Raw genomic sequence first — 18,184 nt, 5'->3', positions numbered from 1 at the left:
TCAGACGGTAGGGCACCACAAAGATAAAGGGCTAGAGGGACACTTGAATCACACCAGCTATAGATAGCAGAAGGCCTGTTCACTCCGATCCATGACTTCACGCTTCTTGGCCCGACTGCCATTGGGATGTTCCCGAGTAAGCAGCGGTCATTTCGACGTCACCGATTCCGTCACGCCAGGCTCGGCAACGTAAATTTCGAGCCAGGTAGCATGACGTCATGGATCGGAGTGAACAGGCCTTGTGCTATTTAGGTGGTGTTGCTTGAATGCAGCTTTCGCAATAATCAGGCGCTTGTAAGTATGCGCAGTTGAGCGTGATATGATCGTTATTCTTTTAGGCTTAAATGGGCTGCCTGAGTTAGGAGGTTTTTGGAGTTTTTGGAAAGACAGATGAAAAAGTTCCAGTGGTATCAAAATTAGTCTCGCAAGCTATCGAACACTTGCTGCGTTTGGGAAAAAAAAAGAAAGAAAGAAAGCAAATGGCTGGTGCACTCAGTGTCAATTGAGAACTTAACCAAGAAGTACAGCAATTATTATCTCGTTGTTACGCTGCTGAAAGAATAAACGAACCACGGAAACCACTCTTCCCACTGTTTCTTAACGCAACCCCGTATGCTGAAAGTCGCAATACCAACGTAGAGAACACACGCGAGCTCACGCGAGACTCACTGTGCCACCTATCCCGCCAGATACCAGGAACGCTCGAAAGCTAAGGTCCCACGCAAGCCTATAGCAACAGGATGCGTACAGCGCGGCCGTCCCTCCCCGTGTCCACTCGAGAATTCCTCGCGGAGCCGTTAGAGGCTCGAGATTTATGGAGCCTTCGTCACGCCGCGATAGCACAAGGCGGCAACTCAAGTCAGAGAAGTGGAAGAGAATAAGAACACAAAACAAAACAAAACGGGAACACGGGACGAACTACAGCCGTACCGAGCACGCAGCTGCTGTGAACAGAGCAACATCGAAGTTCACAGACAGCCAAGCCATGCATCGGAAGCACGTAGAGACAATGACTAACGCAAGAAAAAAAAAAAAAAGAAAAGGGGGGGGGGGGGGGACTCAGCGGTGGGCGCGAGTGCAAAGTGTGCCCGGAAAAATAATAAATAAAATCACACAAGCTGGTACTGTGTGATTTTGGTCGTGGTCCATGCGTCTCCATCTCGCAGATCGAATGTCGACGTAGCCGCGTCTTCTTTTCGCTCTCCTGCTTCGGCACGCGAGCGATCACGCGGAGGGACGCGAACGTCGGTGCCTTCCCCTCCGCTGGGTTTTGCCCCGCGCCATGCGGACAGGACGGCAGTCTAGCGGCACCCTTGTGAGTCGTTATTTAGAGAACCGTCCCTCCTCCCACTTCTCGACAGCCGATCGACGTGGAAGCCATTAAACCGGGACGGAAACCGAGAGGACACTGCAGGAGCCGCGCGATCATCATCAGCCGTGCGGAAGGCGTTATATATACGGTCGCTTGTTGCGTGTCCACTGCCCCCTTTATCGCGGCAAGGCAGACAAGTGTCGACGCGACCACGGGACATTGGGGGATGTGGAAAGATAAAGAGAGAGAGAGAAGCGAGGGCTTGCAAGGATTTTGCTGCGTGTACGTACTTCACAAAACGTATTAAACTTTATTTATGTGCCTCTGAGTGCTGCTCTGTAAGGTGGCCCGCAGCTGTTGGTTGTTTCAGGTAAGCTTAAATGTTGTGAAAATCACGCGTTTAGGACATTGCGTAAGAGAAAGAATTATATTTGTAGAATGGAGACAGGTCTGACCAGCATCTTGCCTGCTCTAACCTGCTGCTCTGTGCTGGAGAAAGGAAAACGATAATGAAAGAGGGGTGTGTGGTGATGAGGGGATAGTGGTACGATTAATGGTGGTTATCAACGCATCAGGCGTACTTATGAACTGAAGAAAATAAATCATTTCCGTTTCTATGCCTTTGTGGTAATCAGGCCTCCACAATCGCTAAAACATTATCGGCCGAGCCCTCTTCGCCTGTCTGTCACCCGACGCAGAAGTCTTGTATCCAGTACTCTGCTGAGCAGAAACTGCATCATTGCAAGAGCTTTCTGTTTTGCTTGGGCGGACAATATGCCGTCAATTTTTATCAATCCGTTAAGCCCTGCATCTCATGGCACACATACCTGGCGGTGCTTTTCGCTACCCTATACTCTGACCGTCAACAGCTTCCCTCGTGGACATTCACGTGACAAGAAAGCGAGTTAAGAAGCCTCGAATTCACCACCTATACATAATCCATCTCACAAGTCGTTTGCAGCACTGCAGAATGTACGAGGCTGTACACGGGCAAGATCCTTGCGCAGGTGAATATAATTCTGGGCGCAGCTGTCTGATTATTGGCGGGATTAAATAGTTTTATTTCTGCCTGGTACATGACACGCTACAGCGATACGTGAGATGTTAAGACCTTTGCGCATGTAGGTCGTATACCGCGAGTTACTGTGAAGGTGAACAGACGACGCGGCGCGGATGAACACATCTCGAGGGGCATTCGGCATTCCTATTGCTCAGGAGTCCTGTAGCTTCTACAGTTCTGCAAACGACTTGTGAGATGGAGCAAGTCTAGGAGGTGTTGGATGGCGTGTAGGAGTGCAATGCTGAGAGCTCGTGTGATCGGGTATGTGTCATTTAGTTATACGTGACCTGGACAGAGTAAGGTGATGCGTACCTGATCTTTCGGAACCGCTTCTTGGACATGGGCCTCCGGTGCGACCCCTTGCAGTCGCCACCTTCGGGTCCCGACACGGCCGTGGCCTCGACGCCCTTGTCCGAGGCCTTGCACTCGAACTCCACCTCTTCGTCGTCCCCCAGGCTCCTGAAGCCGGACATCTGGATCACCGACTGCAGAGCACAAAAGCAAGAAGGTTTTCGGTTACAAGAAGAAGAAGAGAAAAATAATAACGAATGGCTAATGAAAGCCACGTATGCCAATTTTCATTTCATAAAGATGCCATAATTATCATCATCGTCATGATCAACCGTCTATGTAGTGTCCACTGCAGCACGAAGGCATCTCACAGCGATTACCAAGTACTCCAGAGCGTCAGTTGACTCCGTCATATGCCCGCGTAAATTTCCAAACCTAACCTCATAAAAGCAAGAAAGACTGTCCATACGCTACATACAGTGTGGTAAAGTCGAATGATCAATCGATCGATCGATTGAGCATGAATGAATGAATGAATCAATCAATCAAATCAATCAATCTAACTAGGTCAACTGTAGGACAAAAATGTCGCGCTCTCACGAAGGTCATCACTTAATTTAAAACTGCAATTTTCTTGACGTCATCTGTCCACGTCACTCTAACGCAACCGGCGGCATTTGCCATCCCTCGATATCTGGGGCCGAATTCACAAATCTTTTCTTTCGTAAGTGCTGTCTTGCCATTGGCCAGCCGCCTTCGCTAACGATATGTCCATCACCGCGATTGGCTGACACCTGCTTCTACGAACAGTTTTGACGTAAGAACGTTTTTGTGAATTCGGCCCCTGTTCTTTAACTCGTAGTGCACATGACATCTGTTACATGTCAGACTTATTACACGCCAACCAACTCCGCTAGTTTCGTCGAAACATCGGCTATTTCGAATATCCAGTTACTTGCGCATGCGTGTGCTCTTAAATTGTAGCTGTATTTCAGCCGTCGCCTGGGTATACACAGCACACAACGTGACGAACTGTTGCTGCCCTGTAACCATGCAGTGGTATGCTCCTGTATGATTCCCTTGACCTCGGCAGTGCTCTAGACAAAGAAGTCGAAGTGACCTCCCCGCTCCTAAAATTTCTGGAACACTCGCTAGGTTGTGCGAAATGGTTTTAGTATTAGAAGGCGCAAGCAAAGAAAGAGGGCGAGGGGGGGGGGGGGGGGGGGGGGAGTCAGGGCACACATAGCGTTTCGTGTGCCCTAGTACCCCACCCCCCTTCTCTGCACACGTCTTCGTCTTCTGGCGCACAAATAATTTCGCGATGCATAACCAACACGCCTAAATCACCACTTTCGGGTTGAACAAGCCTCAAAGCACGTCAGCGTGATAAGTTTCTTGACTTGCGCTCTGACTCGCGAACTTTTGACAAAGGCTGTACAATCTGGGGTGGCTTGAAGGCAGTGTCCTAAGCGCACAGTACTCGTATATACGCCGACCAAGTCCTCATAAAACTCTCGACATAATGACTTGAAGGCAGCATCATTTTTATGTTAAAACCGTTAGTGGGTGATGAACGAGCCAAACAACAAGCTACAAAGCATGCGTACCATATCGTACAATGGCAACGCGAACAAGTTAGGGCTATAACTAGAATGCATACTTTATAGCTTTCGCCATCGCGTGAGATGTCGGCATGATTTCAGCTTGTAACACGTGGCTTGCACGCATTGGGGTGATGCCTATACCATCTTTGAATAAGTGGCGATGCGAGGTCGTCCTCTCGAGTTATCGCATGCGAAAGGTGTTCTACGTTGCAATTACACGTTCGCGTTTCGTTTTTCCACGATGTTACTTACAGCGAGGACCGCGTAGCGTGGCGACGCTTAATTTCTCCTCCGGTAAGACTAAAGTGATAAACTTCAAGTTGATTTCAGACTGTATACATATCCCTCCTGATATACGTCGGGACAACCCTGAACCAAACATCGATTACATGATGTAACTTCGGAGCGCGGAAAAAAAAGACAGCATGGCCAATTGGTATCATGGAATACCAACTAGTCTATATCTCTTAACACCGTCGATTTGATTCGCCCTGTAGAAACTCTCCGCGTTCGCTTATTATCCTGTCGCTATGACACGATCGTTTCGTTTGCTCTCCTCACAAAGTCATCAGCAGAGCTTGCTTCGGCTGCCCGCTCTTCATTTACTACAGGCAGGTCCGCGCTGTGGAATCACATGTCGCTGCTGTTGTTGCCCGATCGAAATGGCACGTCGTATACCAGCGACATGCCATTGACAAAAATTATGCAGCAAATAAACCCCCTTGTAGCAACGATGAAATCGGGAAAAAAGCTCACACTCTTCCTTTCATGATGCTCGCATCAGAAGGTAAAAATACAGAAGCACCTGTAAACACCTCTCACGCGCAGACAGTTTACTTTGCAGGGAGCAGGTTCCCGCCTCGATCACGCGTTAGACGTTCACATGCATGTTTCGCGGGGCCACAAAAGTGGCGCCGTAATACCTATACTCGTTACGTTTAGGAACAACTCGCATTAAGTACAACTCGGTAAGTAGTAGCTGTTACGTGAGATCTCGCTGAGCGATCGAATCACGGCACAAGCGTCGTCCGTGGCCTGCCTCGTGCGTCGAACTGTCTCATTCCTCGCAAAAAAAGGCAACACGCGAAGAAAACCCGTTATTGAAAAGCAAACGCTCCCGCGATAGGAAAACGGTTTCATCACGAGAGAAGCATGCGAATCGGTTAAATAGAGGCGAATTTTGTTGGCAGCTTACGAGAGCTCATAAAACTGTGGTCCGTACCTTATCGTCGTCTTCGTCGAAAATGGGGCAACTGTCACTGTCGGTCATTTCGACCGTGGGGGCCTCTTTGGCTATGGATCTTAATTTGTTTAGATGTGATAGCTATATCTCTATAACCAGTACAAGTAAACAAATAATTAAAAAATGCGAGAAATAAAATATTTATGACGATGTAAGCGGAAATATTTGTGCCATCCTGGAGAATGCGGACAGAACTATATTCTTATGCGTTAACGTTTTCGAAGCTGCGCGAGCGGAAGAAGAAGTCGAAGAAGTTGAGGGGTTTATGGAACGTAGCCATCGACGAAGGAAATCCAATCCAATCCAATTCAATCTATGGAACGTAAGGCAGTGGGTGAGTGCCATATATTAAACAGATGTAGCAATATAATGAGAGGAAGACAAGAATATTGTTTCCTGTATCCATGCACGTTTCCTCGCGTCGAACCCTTCTGCCAATTAACGACCTGGCCGCGTAGAACAGTCTCGTCGCGGGAAGTTGCCACAGGGCCTACACGCTCCCTTCAGAGCACGTCATATATGACGCAATAATATTTGCGTGGGAGCTTCCTCTATGCAAATCGTGTGCAGGAATGCGGATTAACGTGCTCCCGAAAACATGGTGGTGCACGAGTGTTTTCCATTCTGCCTAATCAGCACACGGCCGCTGTAACGAGGATTCGAACTTGCTACCTTGTGCGCAGCAGATGAAAGCTATATATCCACTGAACCATCGCGGTTGGTCTGGCGAAGAAAGTTCGACGTTGGTAACTTTTTGTGTAACGTCCGATGAACTTTGCGTGCACGGTGAGCGACTGGCATAAGCGTGTGTTTCAGTATTCATACTGTCATCACACTTCTATTATAATAGGAGGTTTCCAACTCGGTCATGTGCTACCATTAAAGCAACCCAATATATAGACATTGAAAGGGAAGAAAGAAAAGATGCCCACATGGGAAAGTGCTTGGAACCGCGGTCGACAATTTTTTTTCTGTTTAATCAGGATACCTACTCAAGAAAAGATCTCTATATTCTAGTCGCTCTCACTTATTTATCATAATTACATATTTATACGTTCATACATCTAACACATTCTTAAATCAGGCCAATTCTTGGCCAATCTCCCAGAGCGGATAGGTGCCATCGCTTTGAAGGTCGTCATCATCATAATCATCATCACTACCAGCTTGATAACCGTTCCCTTAGGGGAAGCGGAATACTTGGACCCTGGTGCACAGCCGACGTCAGCACGAGTTGCTTTAAAAACAGTCTTCTTTTTTAAAAAAATCGGAACCGTAAATGTACGGGATCGGAGGGACTATAATCGTAGTCAGAGCCTTCACTGTGTTTGCGCACACAAATTATTTTGTATGCGCAAACAAATTTATGTATGCACAAACAAAAATTACGAGAATAGTGGTTATTACATTGAGGCGTCTGTCGTGTTTGCTTGTGGCTTCAAAATTCTTGTGAAATCATTTATTACGCTCTAACTTTTTGAAATTTCCAAGCACTCATGGTTCTCAAAACACGTCAAGGCAATAAGTATATGCGCGCATGCGTAGTCATTGCCGATTGTTGCAGTTACAACGCGATATTTTGATGAAAAATGATCAATTTGGAAAGTCACAAAGTCGCTCGAAGCTGGAGGAATACAAAGTTTATGCAAATCCATGTAGCTCCTTTCAATACCGTGCTGGCTCAGCCGCTATACTTTGCATCTCCTGTAGACACTAGGGCCAAAGTTTCCTCTAGTGCTTTTTGTAGAAAACTCTATGCTCGACGCGTGGCCTCCGCGATTAGCTCCGAAAGCGCGGTGTTTGCAACGGCGCGCTGCCGCAGCTGATCGCGGAGGCCAGGCTCGACGCAACACTATACCCGACGACAACTTTCTGTGGCAGCACAGCCAAAGCTACGCGAATGCGCTCGCACGTTTGGAGCTTCTGCTCTTATATTACTACGCCAAGTAGTGCCGGCATTTTGCTGGCGGTTTATGGGACCAAGAAAACCAGACATGGACGCCGGAAAGCCAAAACTGAGAACAGCAAGTAACGGAAATCCTTTTCATCAGCAAGCTTTCTATTTGTCATTAAGTAAATATTGAACAAGTAAATTAAAATTGTCGCCGGGTTTAGCTAGGCGTCGAAGCGCAGTGGCGTTGACCGCGCGGTCATTTCTTTCGGCCGAACTCCCTATGATATAAACGGTAGAATTACTGCATACGTTTCCATTTGTCCGCCCCCGTTCGAGGTTATTAGATTTGCGAAGTGCCGGAGGAAAGAAAAAGTGATGAACGCAGGGATCCGGTCGGCGGGTGGGTGCCATATATAATACACATGCGGCCAACAACACACGCGCGCTGTGCGCGGCTCTCGCTTGGCGAGCGGCCGCCATTTGCGGAAATGGAACGCTTCCGGGGCGGTTGTTTCAAAGTTCCGGTCACCACATCCGAGCTCTCCGCGGGCGGGCCCCGCTCGGGCGGAAGCTGACGAGACTTTCAGTCTCAGCGGTTCTCTCGTCGGCCCATGCTCGATTAGGGCTCAACGCCGGCCAGACCTCGCGTGCGCATTCACTTGTTTTGCTCGTTGTTCTTTCGTTATCGTTTTGGTGCGGCAATCTAGGCGTTATTAAGAAGCAAAACGGCGAACAAACACGTACGTATATGCGCATGCGCGACAAACTATATAGCGAGTAGTCCGAGAGCCTTCCAGGCTAGAGGCCTAATCGGATTCCGCCGCATCATGAAGCCCTGGCAGCGCTCAATTTATCTCCTTTAAGAAGAGGCGCGCCGTGTCAGTGTTTGTCCACGCAAACGATCCCTCAGAGGGCAGTAACGGTTTCCGCTGCACCCTGCCACCCGTCTCATTAGGTGCTTAGAACGGCGCGTGAAACCAGTTGGATAAAGAATTCGCTCGGGACGAACAAATACAAACGCTAATCAAGATCGTTCACACGTTCTGTCGGTCCGCTGTAGAGGTTAGATATAGCTCTTGCCTGCCCGCATATATATCGCCGTTTACGCAATGCCGGAACACAGGGGACACGCACGGTGGCAGCAGCGATGGTTGCGACATCTTGTAGTTTTTTGTTGAACGACGCTTTTTCAGTTGAAGGAAAATAAACTAACTGCCATACACTCGTGACTATGTTATTACCAACACCTTTAGGATACCGGCTAAGTTGCACGCAGCAATAGTAGTTTTGCGTGCTCCAGTTGAACTCAACGTATAGCAAGATGGCGCATACAGTGATGCTGCTGACGTCAGTGTTTCCTGTGTTCCGGTATTCCGCAAATGGTGACACGTTATACGGGCAAGCTGAAGCTGTCTGTTGCGAAAGAAACGGCAGGTGCACGAAAGTTCTCTATTAAGTAGGAGTGTATCCTCAATGCCCGGCGTTCTGGCACCTGCCACTCATGAAAGCGATCAATCGATTGATTGGTCGAGCAGCATGATAAAGATGCGATCGCCAGGACAATCGCTAATCACCTGCGGCGCTTTCCCAGAGAAAACTCTGTGAACGCTGGCCCGGGACGCTATATAGGTGGTGTCCAAATCCAGCACCCAGCCACCAGCTTCCTTGGAGTAACAGAAAGAATTCTCCAAGGCGACATTTTTTCAAAGTGTTCAGTGCCGGAAGCAATTGCAGACCTGAAAACAAGTCATAGCCGCCATGTTTTAGACACCACTTATTGTGGACAAAGTCAAATTCTGTCATACTGTCAAATTAACGATCTGGTCAACTCTGATGGGCGGCAGTGCCACTAAGCCCTCTCTGGCTGGCTCAAAGCGCAAGCACTCGACAAAGCGGCAGACTTTGTAAACAAGAGTCGAAGAAACCACCTCCGGGGTTTTGCGCATGACAAAACACAGACGAATAATGTTTGGCAAAAAAGAGAAAGAAACATGTACTCCTATATTCTTTCTTTCTTTCTACTTTTTACACGAAGCGGTGTGCAGGATAATCTAATACAGCAAGCATGGAGAGATTCAACACGAGAGAAGATGAGATCTCAGTATACATATTAGTCGAATTGGTCACTGACCAGAAATATGTAATTAACTGGTGCAATAAGTGGGCCGGCCATTTATGCCGAACTGTGCGGCATGTCAATGTATAAATGAGGAACGTGTGTGAAACTGACGTCTTTTAAATTTTGAGGGACAGCAAACGACAAGAAACGGACGTGTGTACAATGAGGAATCAATGCGCTTACGCGCGCAATTGTACAACCGGCCACAAGGTCTCAATCCCATTCTTAGTCCACACTGCGGGTCTGACATCAGCGTCTGCCCCCGCGAGATCTTTCAAACCACAATTCGCAGAAGCGGGGTCGCTGGAAAGATTATCTGTACCGAACATAAAAGTTTACCGCACAGTGCAACAAAGCTTGGATCGTGTCTCTTTCAAACCGCGGAGCCTTCAAGTGGCGCCAATCAGGATTTAGAATCGGTTGTAAGGACGTCGGTATATACATTGAACTGTATAATCCCCGAACGCCGGCGACCATACAGAACGCGACCACGCCAGAAGAGTCTGTGGGATGGGCGCTATCCGATACAAGCAGCGACGGCACTGTAAATGGAGATGGGAACTCATATGCGGTTTGGATTCGGAGCCGCGGGGAACTGTATCTCATCTTCGTCAAGTCCCTGCCAATCTTGGTTCAAGATCGCGCCCGCGCACTCTGGCCGCCGGTCGAAAGCATCACGATGAAAACGTACGTCCCTCCCGATACGGACCCGCCGCCCCATGAGACGTAAAGGACTCTCCAGAAGACGGCTGGCTTGTTCGAGCAACAACGGACCCGGAGAAGAACGTAAGCTGAACACATAGGAAGCACTGACAGGCACAGACGAACGCACAGTCGGGAGTGACTGGGGTCATCACAAGGTGGCAGCACACAACAACGGCGGTGGTCACTCGCCGACAACGCCACCCCACCACCGGCGACGGGCTCGAAAACTGAGGCTTAGGGACACAGTGGGAGGTAGTGGAGATTGGGAGGGGAGGGATGGAAAGCAGGTGGGGGGGCTGAAAGGGGGGGGGGGCACGATTTCCTTTTCTCCTCTCGGCACTAAAAACCCGTGACCTTGCTTTGGCAGCCACCTTTGGGCCAGCTGTCCACATCTGGACCAGGGCGCGAGTGACCGTTGAAAGCGAACGTGTCCTCCCCCGCCGGCCGCCAGTCAAGCGGGCGTCAACAAGAGGGGGGCTCGCAGACCGTCTTTTCCTGACCCTGTTTGGCTATTCCCCTCCGACTCCTCTCTCCCTGTTTTACCTGCTCACCCTTCAGCCTATACCCTGGGTCTCTCTCCCTCCAACCTTTCGGAAGGGCGCTCGAGCCGCAGGCTTACATCACTCGATTCGCATCTTTCATATTTCACGTCTACTTTCATTTTTCTTTCTGTATTCCTATCACACTCTTCCCTACACATTGACCTGCTGCCTTCGTAGATCTTTTTCTTTCTTCACCCATCGGTAAATTGCATACCCCTCGTCTGCCACCAGCCAACAGAAACGGCGAGGAGAATGCGAGAAAAGTGAAAGTAGGCGCATGCAGGCGATTGTGACGCCCCCCCCCCCCCTCCCCCTCTATACTTTCGAAGGCAACACGATGCGAGCGAGCGCCCGCTCCTTGAAAAGCCGGCATTATTTACGTCCCAGGACTCCTATCTCGCTGGATTCACGAAAAGCGTGCCGCCGTCGCCCGCACTACAACCACTGACCTCCGCTCCCGTTTTCCCTCCTTCCTACTCCCCTTTCAAGGTCTCCCTTCTCCCCCAATGCGCTCACCGCCGGCAGCAACTGGTCTTCGTTGCAGCCGCCGCCATTCTGTTGGCACCCTCCTTTCCCTCGCGCCCCTCTTCACCTAATGATGGACAACACGGGGTTTGGCTTTGTGTGTCCGCGTCTCGAGCGTCGGGGCCGGCGTGTGCTCGGGCGCATGTGCAAACTCCGTAACTATGCATAACCTGAGCCCACGGCGATCGTTCTTCGAGTCTACACACACACGCACGCACGCGCGTGCCCGCGCGTGCCGTAAGCGCGTGCGAGAAAGCGTAAAGTTGTGCATACAATCCAGGGCCAGCTGCCTGCCGCCGGTGGGGTCACGGTCTGCCTTGACCCCCCCATGTCCCTTCTTCTTCCCCGTCTCTCCGATCGCCTTGGTCTTGTCGCCGGCTGCAGCCTCTGACTCGCGTTCGCCCTTGGGTCAACAGAGAGATTTGGATTAGCTAGGGGACGCATGGGAGCTTGCGTATACGCAAAAACCGAAACTCTGATGGCGTCTTGCGTGGACCCAAGCGGCTTGCGTACGCAACCGTCCCCTATAGTCTAATGTCGACTGCGGCAGAAGGCGCAACGACGCAGAACGTGAGCATAGCGCAAGTAGGGTAACAGATGCTTCTTTACAGGTGGTTAATCGTGGCGCCAACGCGATTCGCAGTGTGAACTGCCAAATGTTATTGGATGTCTTGCGGTGGGAAAACGGTGGCAACGCATGATGACGTGTTTTCAGTTCCACCGCTCGGCATTATCACGGACATACGAAAAAAAAAAAAAAGAACTGATTGAAGTCTCGTGAGCTAATGGGGAAAGATAACATTAAATAACGGGCAATGAGAGAAAATGAAGAAGATAAATCCCTATGCGTGGGCACGGTTATTGTAGTTTGAACGGCACGTGGAGGATGCAACCGATCGCAAATGGAACGTAGTGCTGACGTAACGTACGAATCGCGCGTCAAGTACTGATAGTGGTGATCTGAGTTGAACAGTGGGGTGGTATTGTCACAAACGGTGCGCGACGACGATGCTGACCTATAACAAGCACGGCTACGTGGCGTGTAACCCGCCATTTGAATGCTGCGATAACGAAAGCAGTGGTTTCTATTTTAACTGATGAAACGTGCATTTCTTTTCTAGAGAGATGAATACACACAGTGAGGTTTTCAGTAATGTCCTGTCTTGTTACTATGTCAGTCATCAGACTTCATCACGTGACGAGATGTTCGAAGCCGAAATCTGACTATAAGGGTTTGCTGTGCCGCCTGGCCTTCCATAGACTGTTAACATGACCAGGAACATTGCGAACACAGTTGACCAAAGCTGAAGAATGGAGTGGCAAATACACCGCTGTCCGACTAAAAAGGAATTTGTAAAGATACATAAACCAATCACGTTAGATTATTTCCATGACGTCACCGCGAAGGCGAACTTCTTGCCTCTCGGGAACTATACGTTTCGGAGCGCGGATGTACGAATGGGAAATGCAGTGCAGTTTTTGTGGGAGGGGCCGGTACTAAATACTTAGGTTGTCAACGAGTATAAAGTGCTCCTAACAAGAGTCAATTCTTTTTTGTCTTTTGTGTTGTCGAGTTCTGTCACGTGAATTACTTCTGCGTCAAATGTCCCCTTCGTCAAGCGCTCAGCGTAAGTAGCTTGACGAAGGTGACATTCGTAACACCGCTGATCGCCTTGTTTCCTCGTCTTACTGGGAAATCAGCACGCTAAAAAGAGAAACAGGCTACTCATCGCGGGACCCAACACCAGGAAATACTTACGCCAATTGTTAAGGTATATGGTACAGTATGAGCCAAGCGTTCATTAACGGTTTTCTGGCAAGAAGTAATTAAATGGGCCAGATGGGCAAAACATAAACGAATACACAAGCGCTCGTCGAATGTTGTTCTTGGTTTCGTGCCTTTGTTGCATGGCTATAGTTCAAGTTAATTGCGTTGTTCACCTGGAACGACCCCTAAAGAAAGAGACCATATAGATATAGAACGGCGACACCAGGAAAGAGGACATAGGGACGTTTTACTCGACGCAGAATCGCCCAAATCCTGGCAACCTAATGAGCCGCTTATACGCTGCTCGTGAGACACCAGCCGAGCTTTCGGCAATTAATGTCCCGGTATACGACTCGTAATCCTCGCAGGTTATTTTTTTTTTTTTTGCTGAAGCCCCGTAATAAAGGACTGCAGACGAAAAAAAACAAACAAACAAACAAAAAACATGGGCAGCTTGCACTAGTGGTGCAAGGCTGTAGTAAAGAGCGGAGCTGGTGATCGACCTGGCTTCTTCCAGATTTTACTGGGCTCGGCTAAGTTTTGCTAGGTAATGCTAAGTGCTGCTCTTTTCAGAAGCGCTCTCACTTGTGCGCGCTTTGCCTCCGTAGCTTTCCCTTCATTGCCACAGAAAGTTGTCTGCGAGTAAAGTGTGTTCACTGCATTTTGCACCTGTAGTCGGTGACAACCTATGAATTCAGTAAAAGCTTCACCCACAAAAACGCAGTACACCTGCCTTTCACCACTGAAAAAGAGCGCCGAGCCAGACGGATTCCGGTCACAGCCTAATGACTTTGCTCTGCTAATGTAAACGCTAGGCTAATTGGAAAATAAAAGCTCGTTGTTTCAAACTAAAATATTACCTTTTTTTTCTGAACATCGACATCAGGATCACCCATAAAATTTGCCACGACGTTCAGGTTTCATCCTAAAACCAGTGACACAAGGAGAGATGCATACAGATAAAAGCACGCAAGAACGTGTTTCAGTTGGAGAGCGTACAGGTTACTTATAGATGTTTTTGAAAGGCTCGTACTGAAGGCTTGCGTCACACCAGAGAGACCACTGCGAACGCTATGTGACTGCAGACACCGGAATCACCACGTCTCTTCTCTAGAGAGCGACAGAAGGGCAATGGTTCCGCTTGCCTGCACTGCTGCCGTGCACTGTCAAGAAACCGCCGCGCGTGTTTAGCTTCTCCCACTGCTAGCCACATTCCAAGCAAACCAACAAAAAAGTAGTGAGCAAATATGAAGCTGTTAATAAATACACTGCCCACAATTTTCGCGAATATTGCATAACACCAACAAAAGAGCTATGCCGCGAGTGAGCCGCTGGTCGCGGAGAATCGGGAGGTATACGATAGCACATGATTGAAATGGAAGAGATTCCTTTGCCTCTCGTATAACCGAGCGTCGACGACCCATTATCCTGAGAGTCGCGTCCCCGAAGCGCTTTCCATAACTCCGGCCGCGATGCCGACCGGAGAACAACCGTTATCTACCTCTTACTTATACGCCGGCGAATAAGGACAAATCTCGTCCCTGGTTGTCCTCCATTCTTCTTTGACTTTCTCTGTTCTTTTTTTTTATCTTTTCAGACTCTGCCCGCCGTCCTGGTTGCTTCAGAGGAGGACCATCTCGCGTTTCTCGAAACGACTCGGCCGGTATATGTCGTCGTCATCAATTCTCTCCGACTCGATCCACTGCACGCCGGAAGAGAATACGCCGAATCAAAGAACTCTGTATACGTCTCCGCCGAAGCTGCGCAGGGGTGCGTGGCCTTATACTTTGCGTCCTGATAGAGCAGGTCGGGTTTCCAATGGAGACGGCGACGTCAACAATCGCGACGCGGCAGCGCGGCTTTTACTAATATGCGAGGAACCGGGGTCTGACTCAATTCAAGTCTCGGATCGCATTGCTTCAATTGCAGGCTTAGGCAGACGCGGATCCGGGATAACATCGAGACGGGGTGCCTCATCAAAAAGATGGCGAATGGAGAAACGAGGGCGGGGAATGAGGGGGGGTGGGGGGCTGACTGTGGTCGACCGTGCTTTTACTCTAGGGCACGCCTCACAGCACGCCGAAGCTTATCAGCGCATGAATTTCTTGGGCAACATGTGCCTATACTAAGATCGAGTCTTGTGTCTGAAGTGTATAGGAAAGAGAAGAGAAAAAGAAAGAAAGAAAGCTTCCTATCTTCTTCTAGTCGTTTTTATCTCTCTCCTAAAAAGAAGGCTACCCGAAGAATGTCGCTAAGAACTGAAGAAACGAACAACACAATCACGTAAAGACCGAAAAAAAAATGGCAAGAAACAATCGGAGGATGATTGTCAGAGTCGAACGATTGTTCTGTGGTATATCCATTGAGATGTGCTGCTGGGGGCACCTCATGATTAACTCTATTGGCAAATGGCGTAATTGGTGTCCAAATCAACGCCCCAACAATGGATATCTCTCTCGATAATAGAAACAAATCTCCGAGGCTATGCTTTTGATGGCTTCATGCGCCTGATGCGATTCGGGAGCCGAAAACACATCATAGACGCTATGTATTGGACACCACCTATGAGGCGTGTGGGAGCTATGATACCTCACTGCACCCCAGCATCGCTCCGCGTTACAAACCACATTAAAACACTCGCGGGGACATGGATTGGTATCATGATTAGACCACCACGTCGCCACATTCAATTACACTATGTTCGAGACCGATGCGGCCCAGTTTACACGGTCAAGCAGCCGTCAACGCAAAGTAGGGGGGGGGGGGGGGGGGAGTAAGAAACAAAGCTTCGCTTAATAGACAATAAAAATGCTGAAATAAATACAGCTTACGACTAATAGTGAAGCGCACAGTGCAATCAAGTGAAGAAAGTATGAACGGAAGAAAAACTCGGCCGGGTTCCCGCGCGCAGACGCTTTTAGAAGCAAAAGCAAACTCTACAGGCACGACGTACGAGATCTAACTTCAAATGTCAGTCACGCGCCTCTGGACGAATTCACGCCCGCAAAGTGGGCTGGCGACAGGAATGCCAGATTGCGGCAGGGATGTCACGACGGAGGGCGGGGCTGGCCTACCACCACAGATGGCGCCGACAACGACGACGCATCACTGACAATCTGCCGCCGCGATGATAACAAGCGCGTCAGCACGGTAAGCGAAGGGGAAGCGACGTGGGCCGCAGGGGCAGGGGGGAATGGGGGACACTTCAAAAGGAGGGGGGGGGGGGGCAGTTGAAACATTAACCCCCCCCCCCCCCCTCCGCCCTGCCCCCCTACGCCTCCGCTCTCTCCCAACGCTTTTGGAAACCTCTTCGCAATCACAGCACGTGATTTCCTTTCTTAAGCAATGTCCCATCAACACGACTTTAGTTTTCATAACTCCCGCATGGTGTTTGTTTCTGAAATGATCAACAGCTGCTATTGCAGGGGAGCTCGCCGGCTCTCCGCGACTTGGAAATTCGCGCCTGTAGACAGGGCGGAGATGCCAGCTGTTGCGCGAGATAATATTCATGTAGCAGCTGCAATCCCAGCAGTCGCCTTGTTGCACAGTGGCTGCTCAACGGGGGGCTCTGCCGCTCGGACAATTACGCCTTGATAGAAGAATCTCCTAACGCATAGCTTTACCGTCTCAGTACGGCAGGAAAAAGAGGATATATTCTATGGTACATTCGGTAAAAAAGAAAAGATCAAGAACAAGACACAATTATGGAAACAGGCAGAACCCGAGGCTGACCTGTTCTTCCTTTTTTTTTTAAATGCTCTGGTTACAATTATGATAATCAGGGATTATCATTGCGGCATTTCATATGATTATAAGCGCATCTAATCGATAGTACAGATTGAAAGTAAATAAATTATGGGGTTTAACGACCCGAAAGTGTACAGTGGGCTATGAGCGAGGCCGTAGAGGAGCAACGGAATGTGGCCGCCGGAGGCGGGAGCCGAACCTGCAACCTCGGGCTCAGTAGCACGACGAAATAGCGCCTAAACCGCTGCGGCGGGCAAATATGTAAGTTTACGAAGATATCTTACGAGTGTTGCTTTTTGTGCTATATAGTTATCTGTCAATAAGTGTGACCTGTATGATTTCTTAGGACCTATAATATCGTCTGGAAACGACGGATATTAGAAGTTTGTGCAGTAAGTGTATGCATTGTTTTTTTTTTCTTATGCAACAGTCCAGTTGACGTTTCCTTGCTTAGCGCCTTCCAGGAGATTCCCATTAAGCCCTTGGTAGCTTCGGCAGGTCTGTATGATGCGCTTATCTACATAATTTATTTTTGGTTAGGAAGCTTATTATTTTAATATTACTGTTATAATCATTATGAGCCTATTTTCAGCCACTGAAGGACGGAGCCATCCCCCAGATGTCTCGAATTACCACAGTACTGCGCCAGCTCACAGCGGCTTATGCCCACAGATTTATCAATTTCATCACTCCACCTTGTCCTCCTCCGTCCTCGGTTTGCTACCCTCGACTGCGCTTCCTTTCCCTTCGCAGCCATTACGTAACCTTATTAAACCCCCGGTCACTTCCCCTGCGCATTACATGGCCTAGCCAACCTGATTCCTTACTCTTCATCTCAACGAGAATACACTGAATTTTCACCCTTAAGGGTGCTTTCTGTCTATAACTCGCACTCTTACACTTGCGTGCAGTGAATCGGGTGCGCGTTAAGGAACCCCAGGTGGTCAAAATTTATACCCCCCCCCCCCTCTAAGGTACGGCCTGCCTCATAATTATATGTTGCAGTTTTGGCTCGTAAAACACCAGAATTAAATAATTTTAATTAGTGTGCCTTTAGCATTCCATCGGTCACTCGCACGCTGCTGGCGCTCTTCGTGGTGGCTGTCAACAGGACCTGCTATTCGCGCGCCCACAACAAATGCTTTTTTTTCCCTATGTACTAACTACTCAATGACGTTTTCAATCAAAATTACATCTTTATATTTATTGCTGTGCTCACTGTCATCCTTGTACCCTTCGTTACTTCTATAATTATTTTTACTCCCATTTTCTGTGTATTCATTTCGCTCGAATTTCATTTCGTATGCTGCATGCTGTACTGCTGCACCATATTGTTCGACTAACTTAATGCATTCTGTAACTGGAAGTCCCCTT

General features: G+C 48.9%; 1 protein-coding gene across 4 annotated transcripts in view; it reads right to left on the bottom strand.

Annotated features, from left to right (window-relative positions):
• LOC119461215 (protein lin-28 homolog) overlaps positions 1-18,184 on the bottom strand; it is a 176,917-nt gene that overhangs the window by 6,252 nt on the left and 152,481 nt on the right. For all 4 annotated transcript variants that reach the window (XM_037722439.2, XM_049672045.1, XM_049672046.1 and 1 more), the window contains one exon: positions 2,685-2,857. In XM_037722439.2, the coding sequence (XP_037578367.1) occupies positions 2,685-2,857 (173 nt within the window). The remainder of the gene's footprint in view (positions 1-2,684; positions 2,858-18,184) is intronic.

The sequence above is a fragment of the Dermacentor silvarum genome, chromosome 8 (genome assembly GCF_013339745.2).
Source record: "Dermacentor silvarum isolate Dsil-2018 chromosome 8, BIME_Dsil_1.4, whole genome shotgun sequence".
Classification (NCBI taxonomy): Eukaryota; Metazoa; Arthropoda; class Arachnida; order Ixodida; family Ixodidae; genus Dermacentor; species Dermacentor silvarum.
This window is presented reverse-complemented; position numbering and strand designations above follow the sequence as displayed.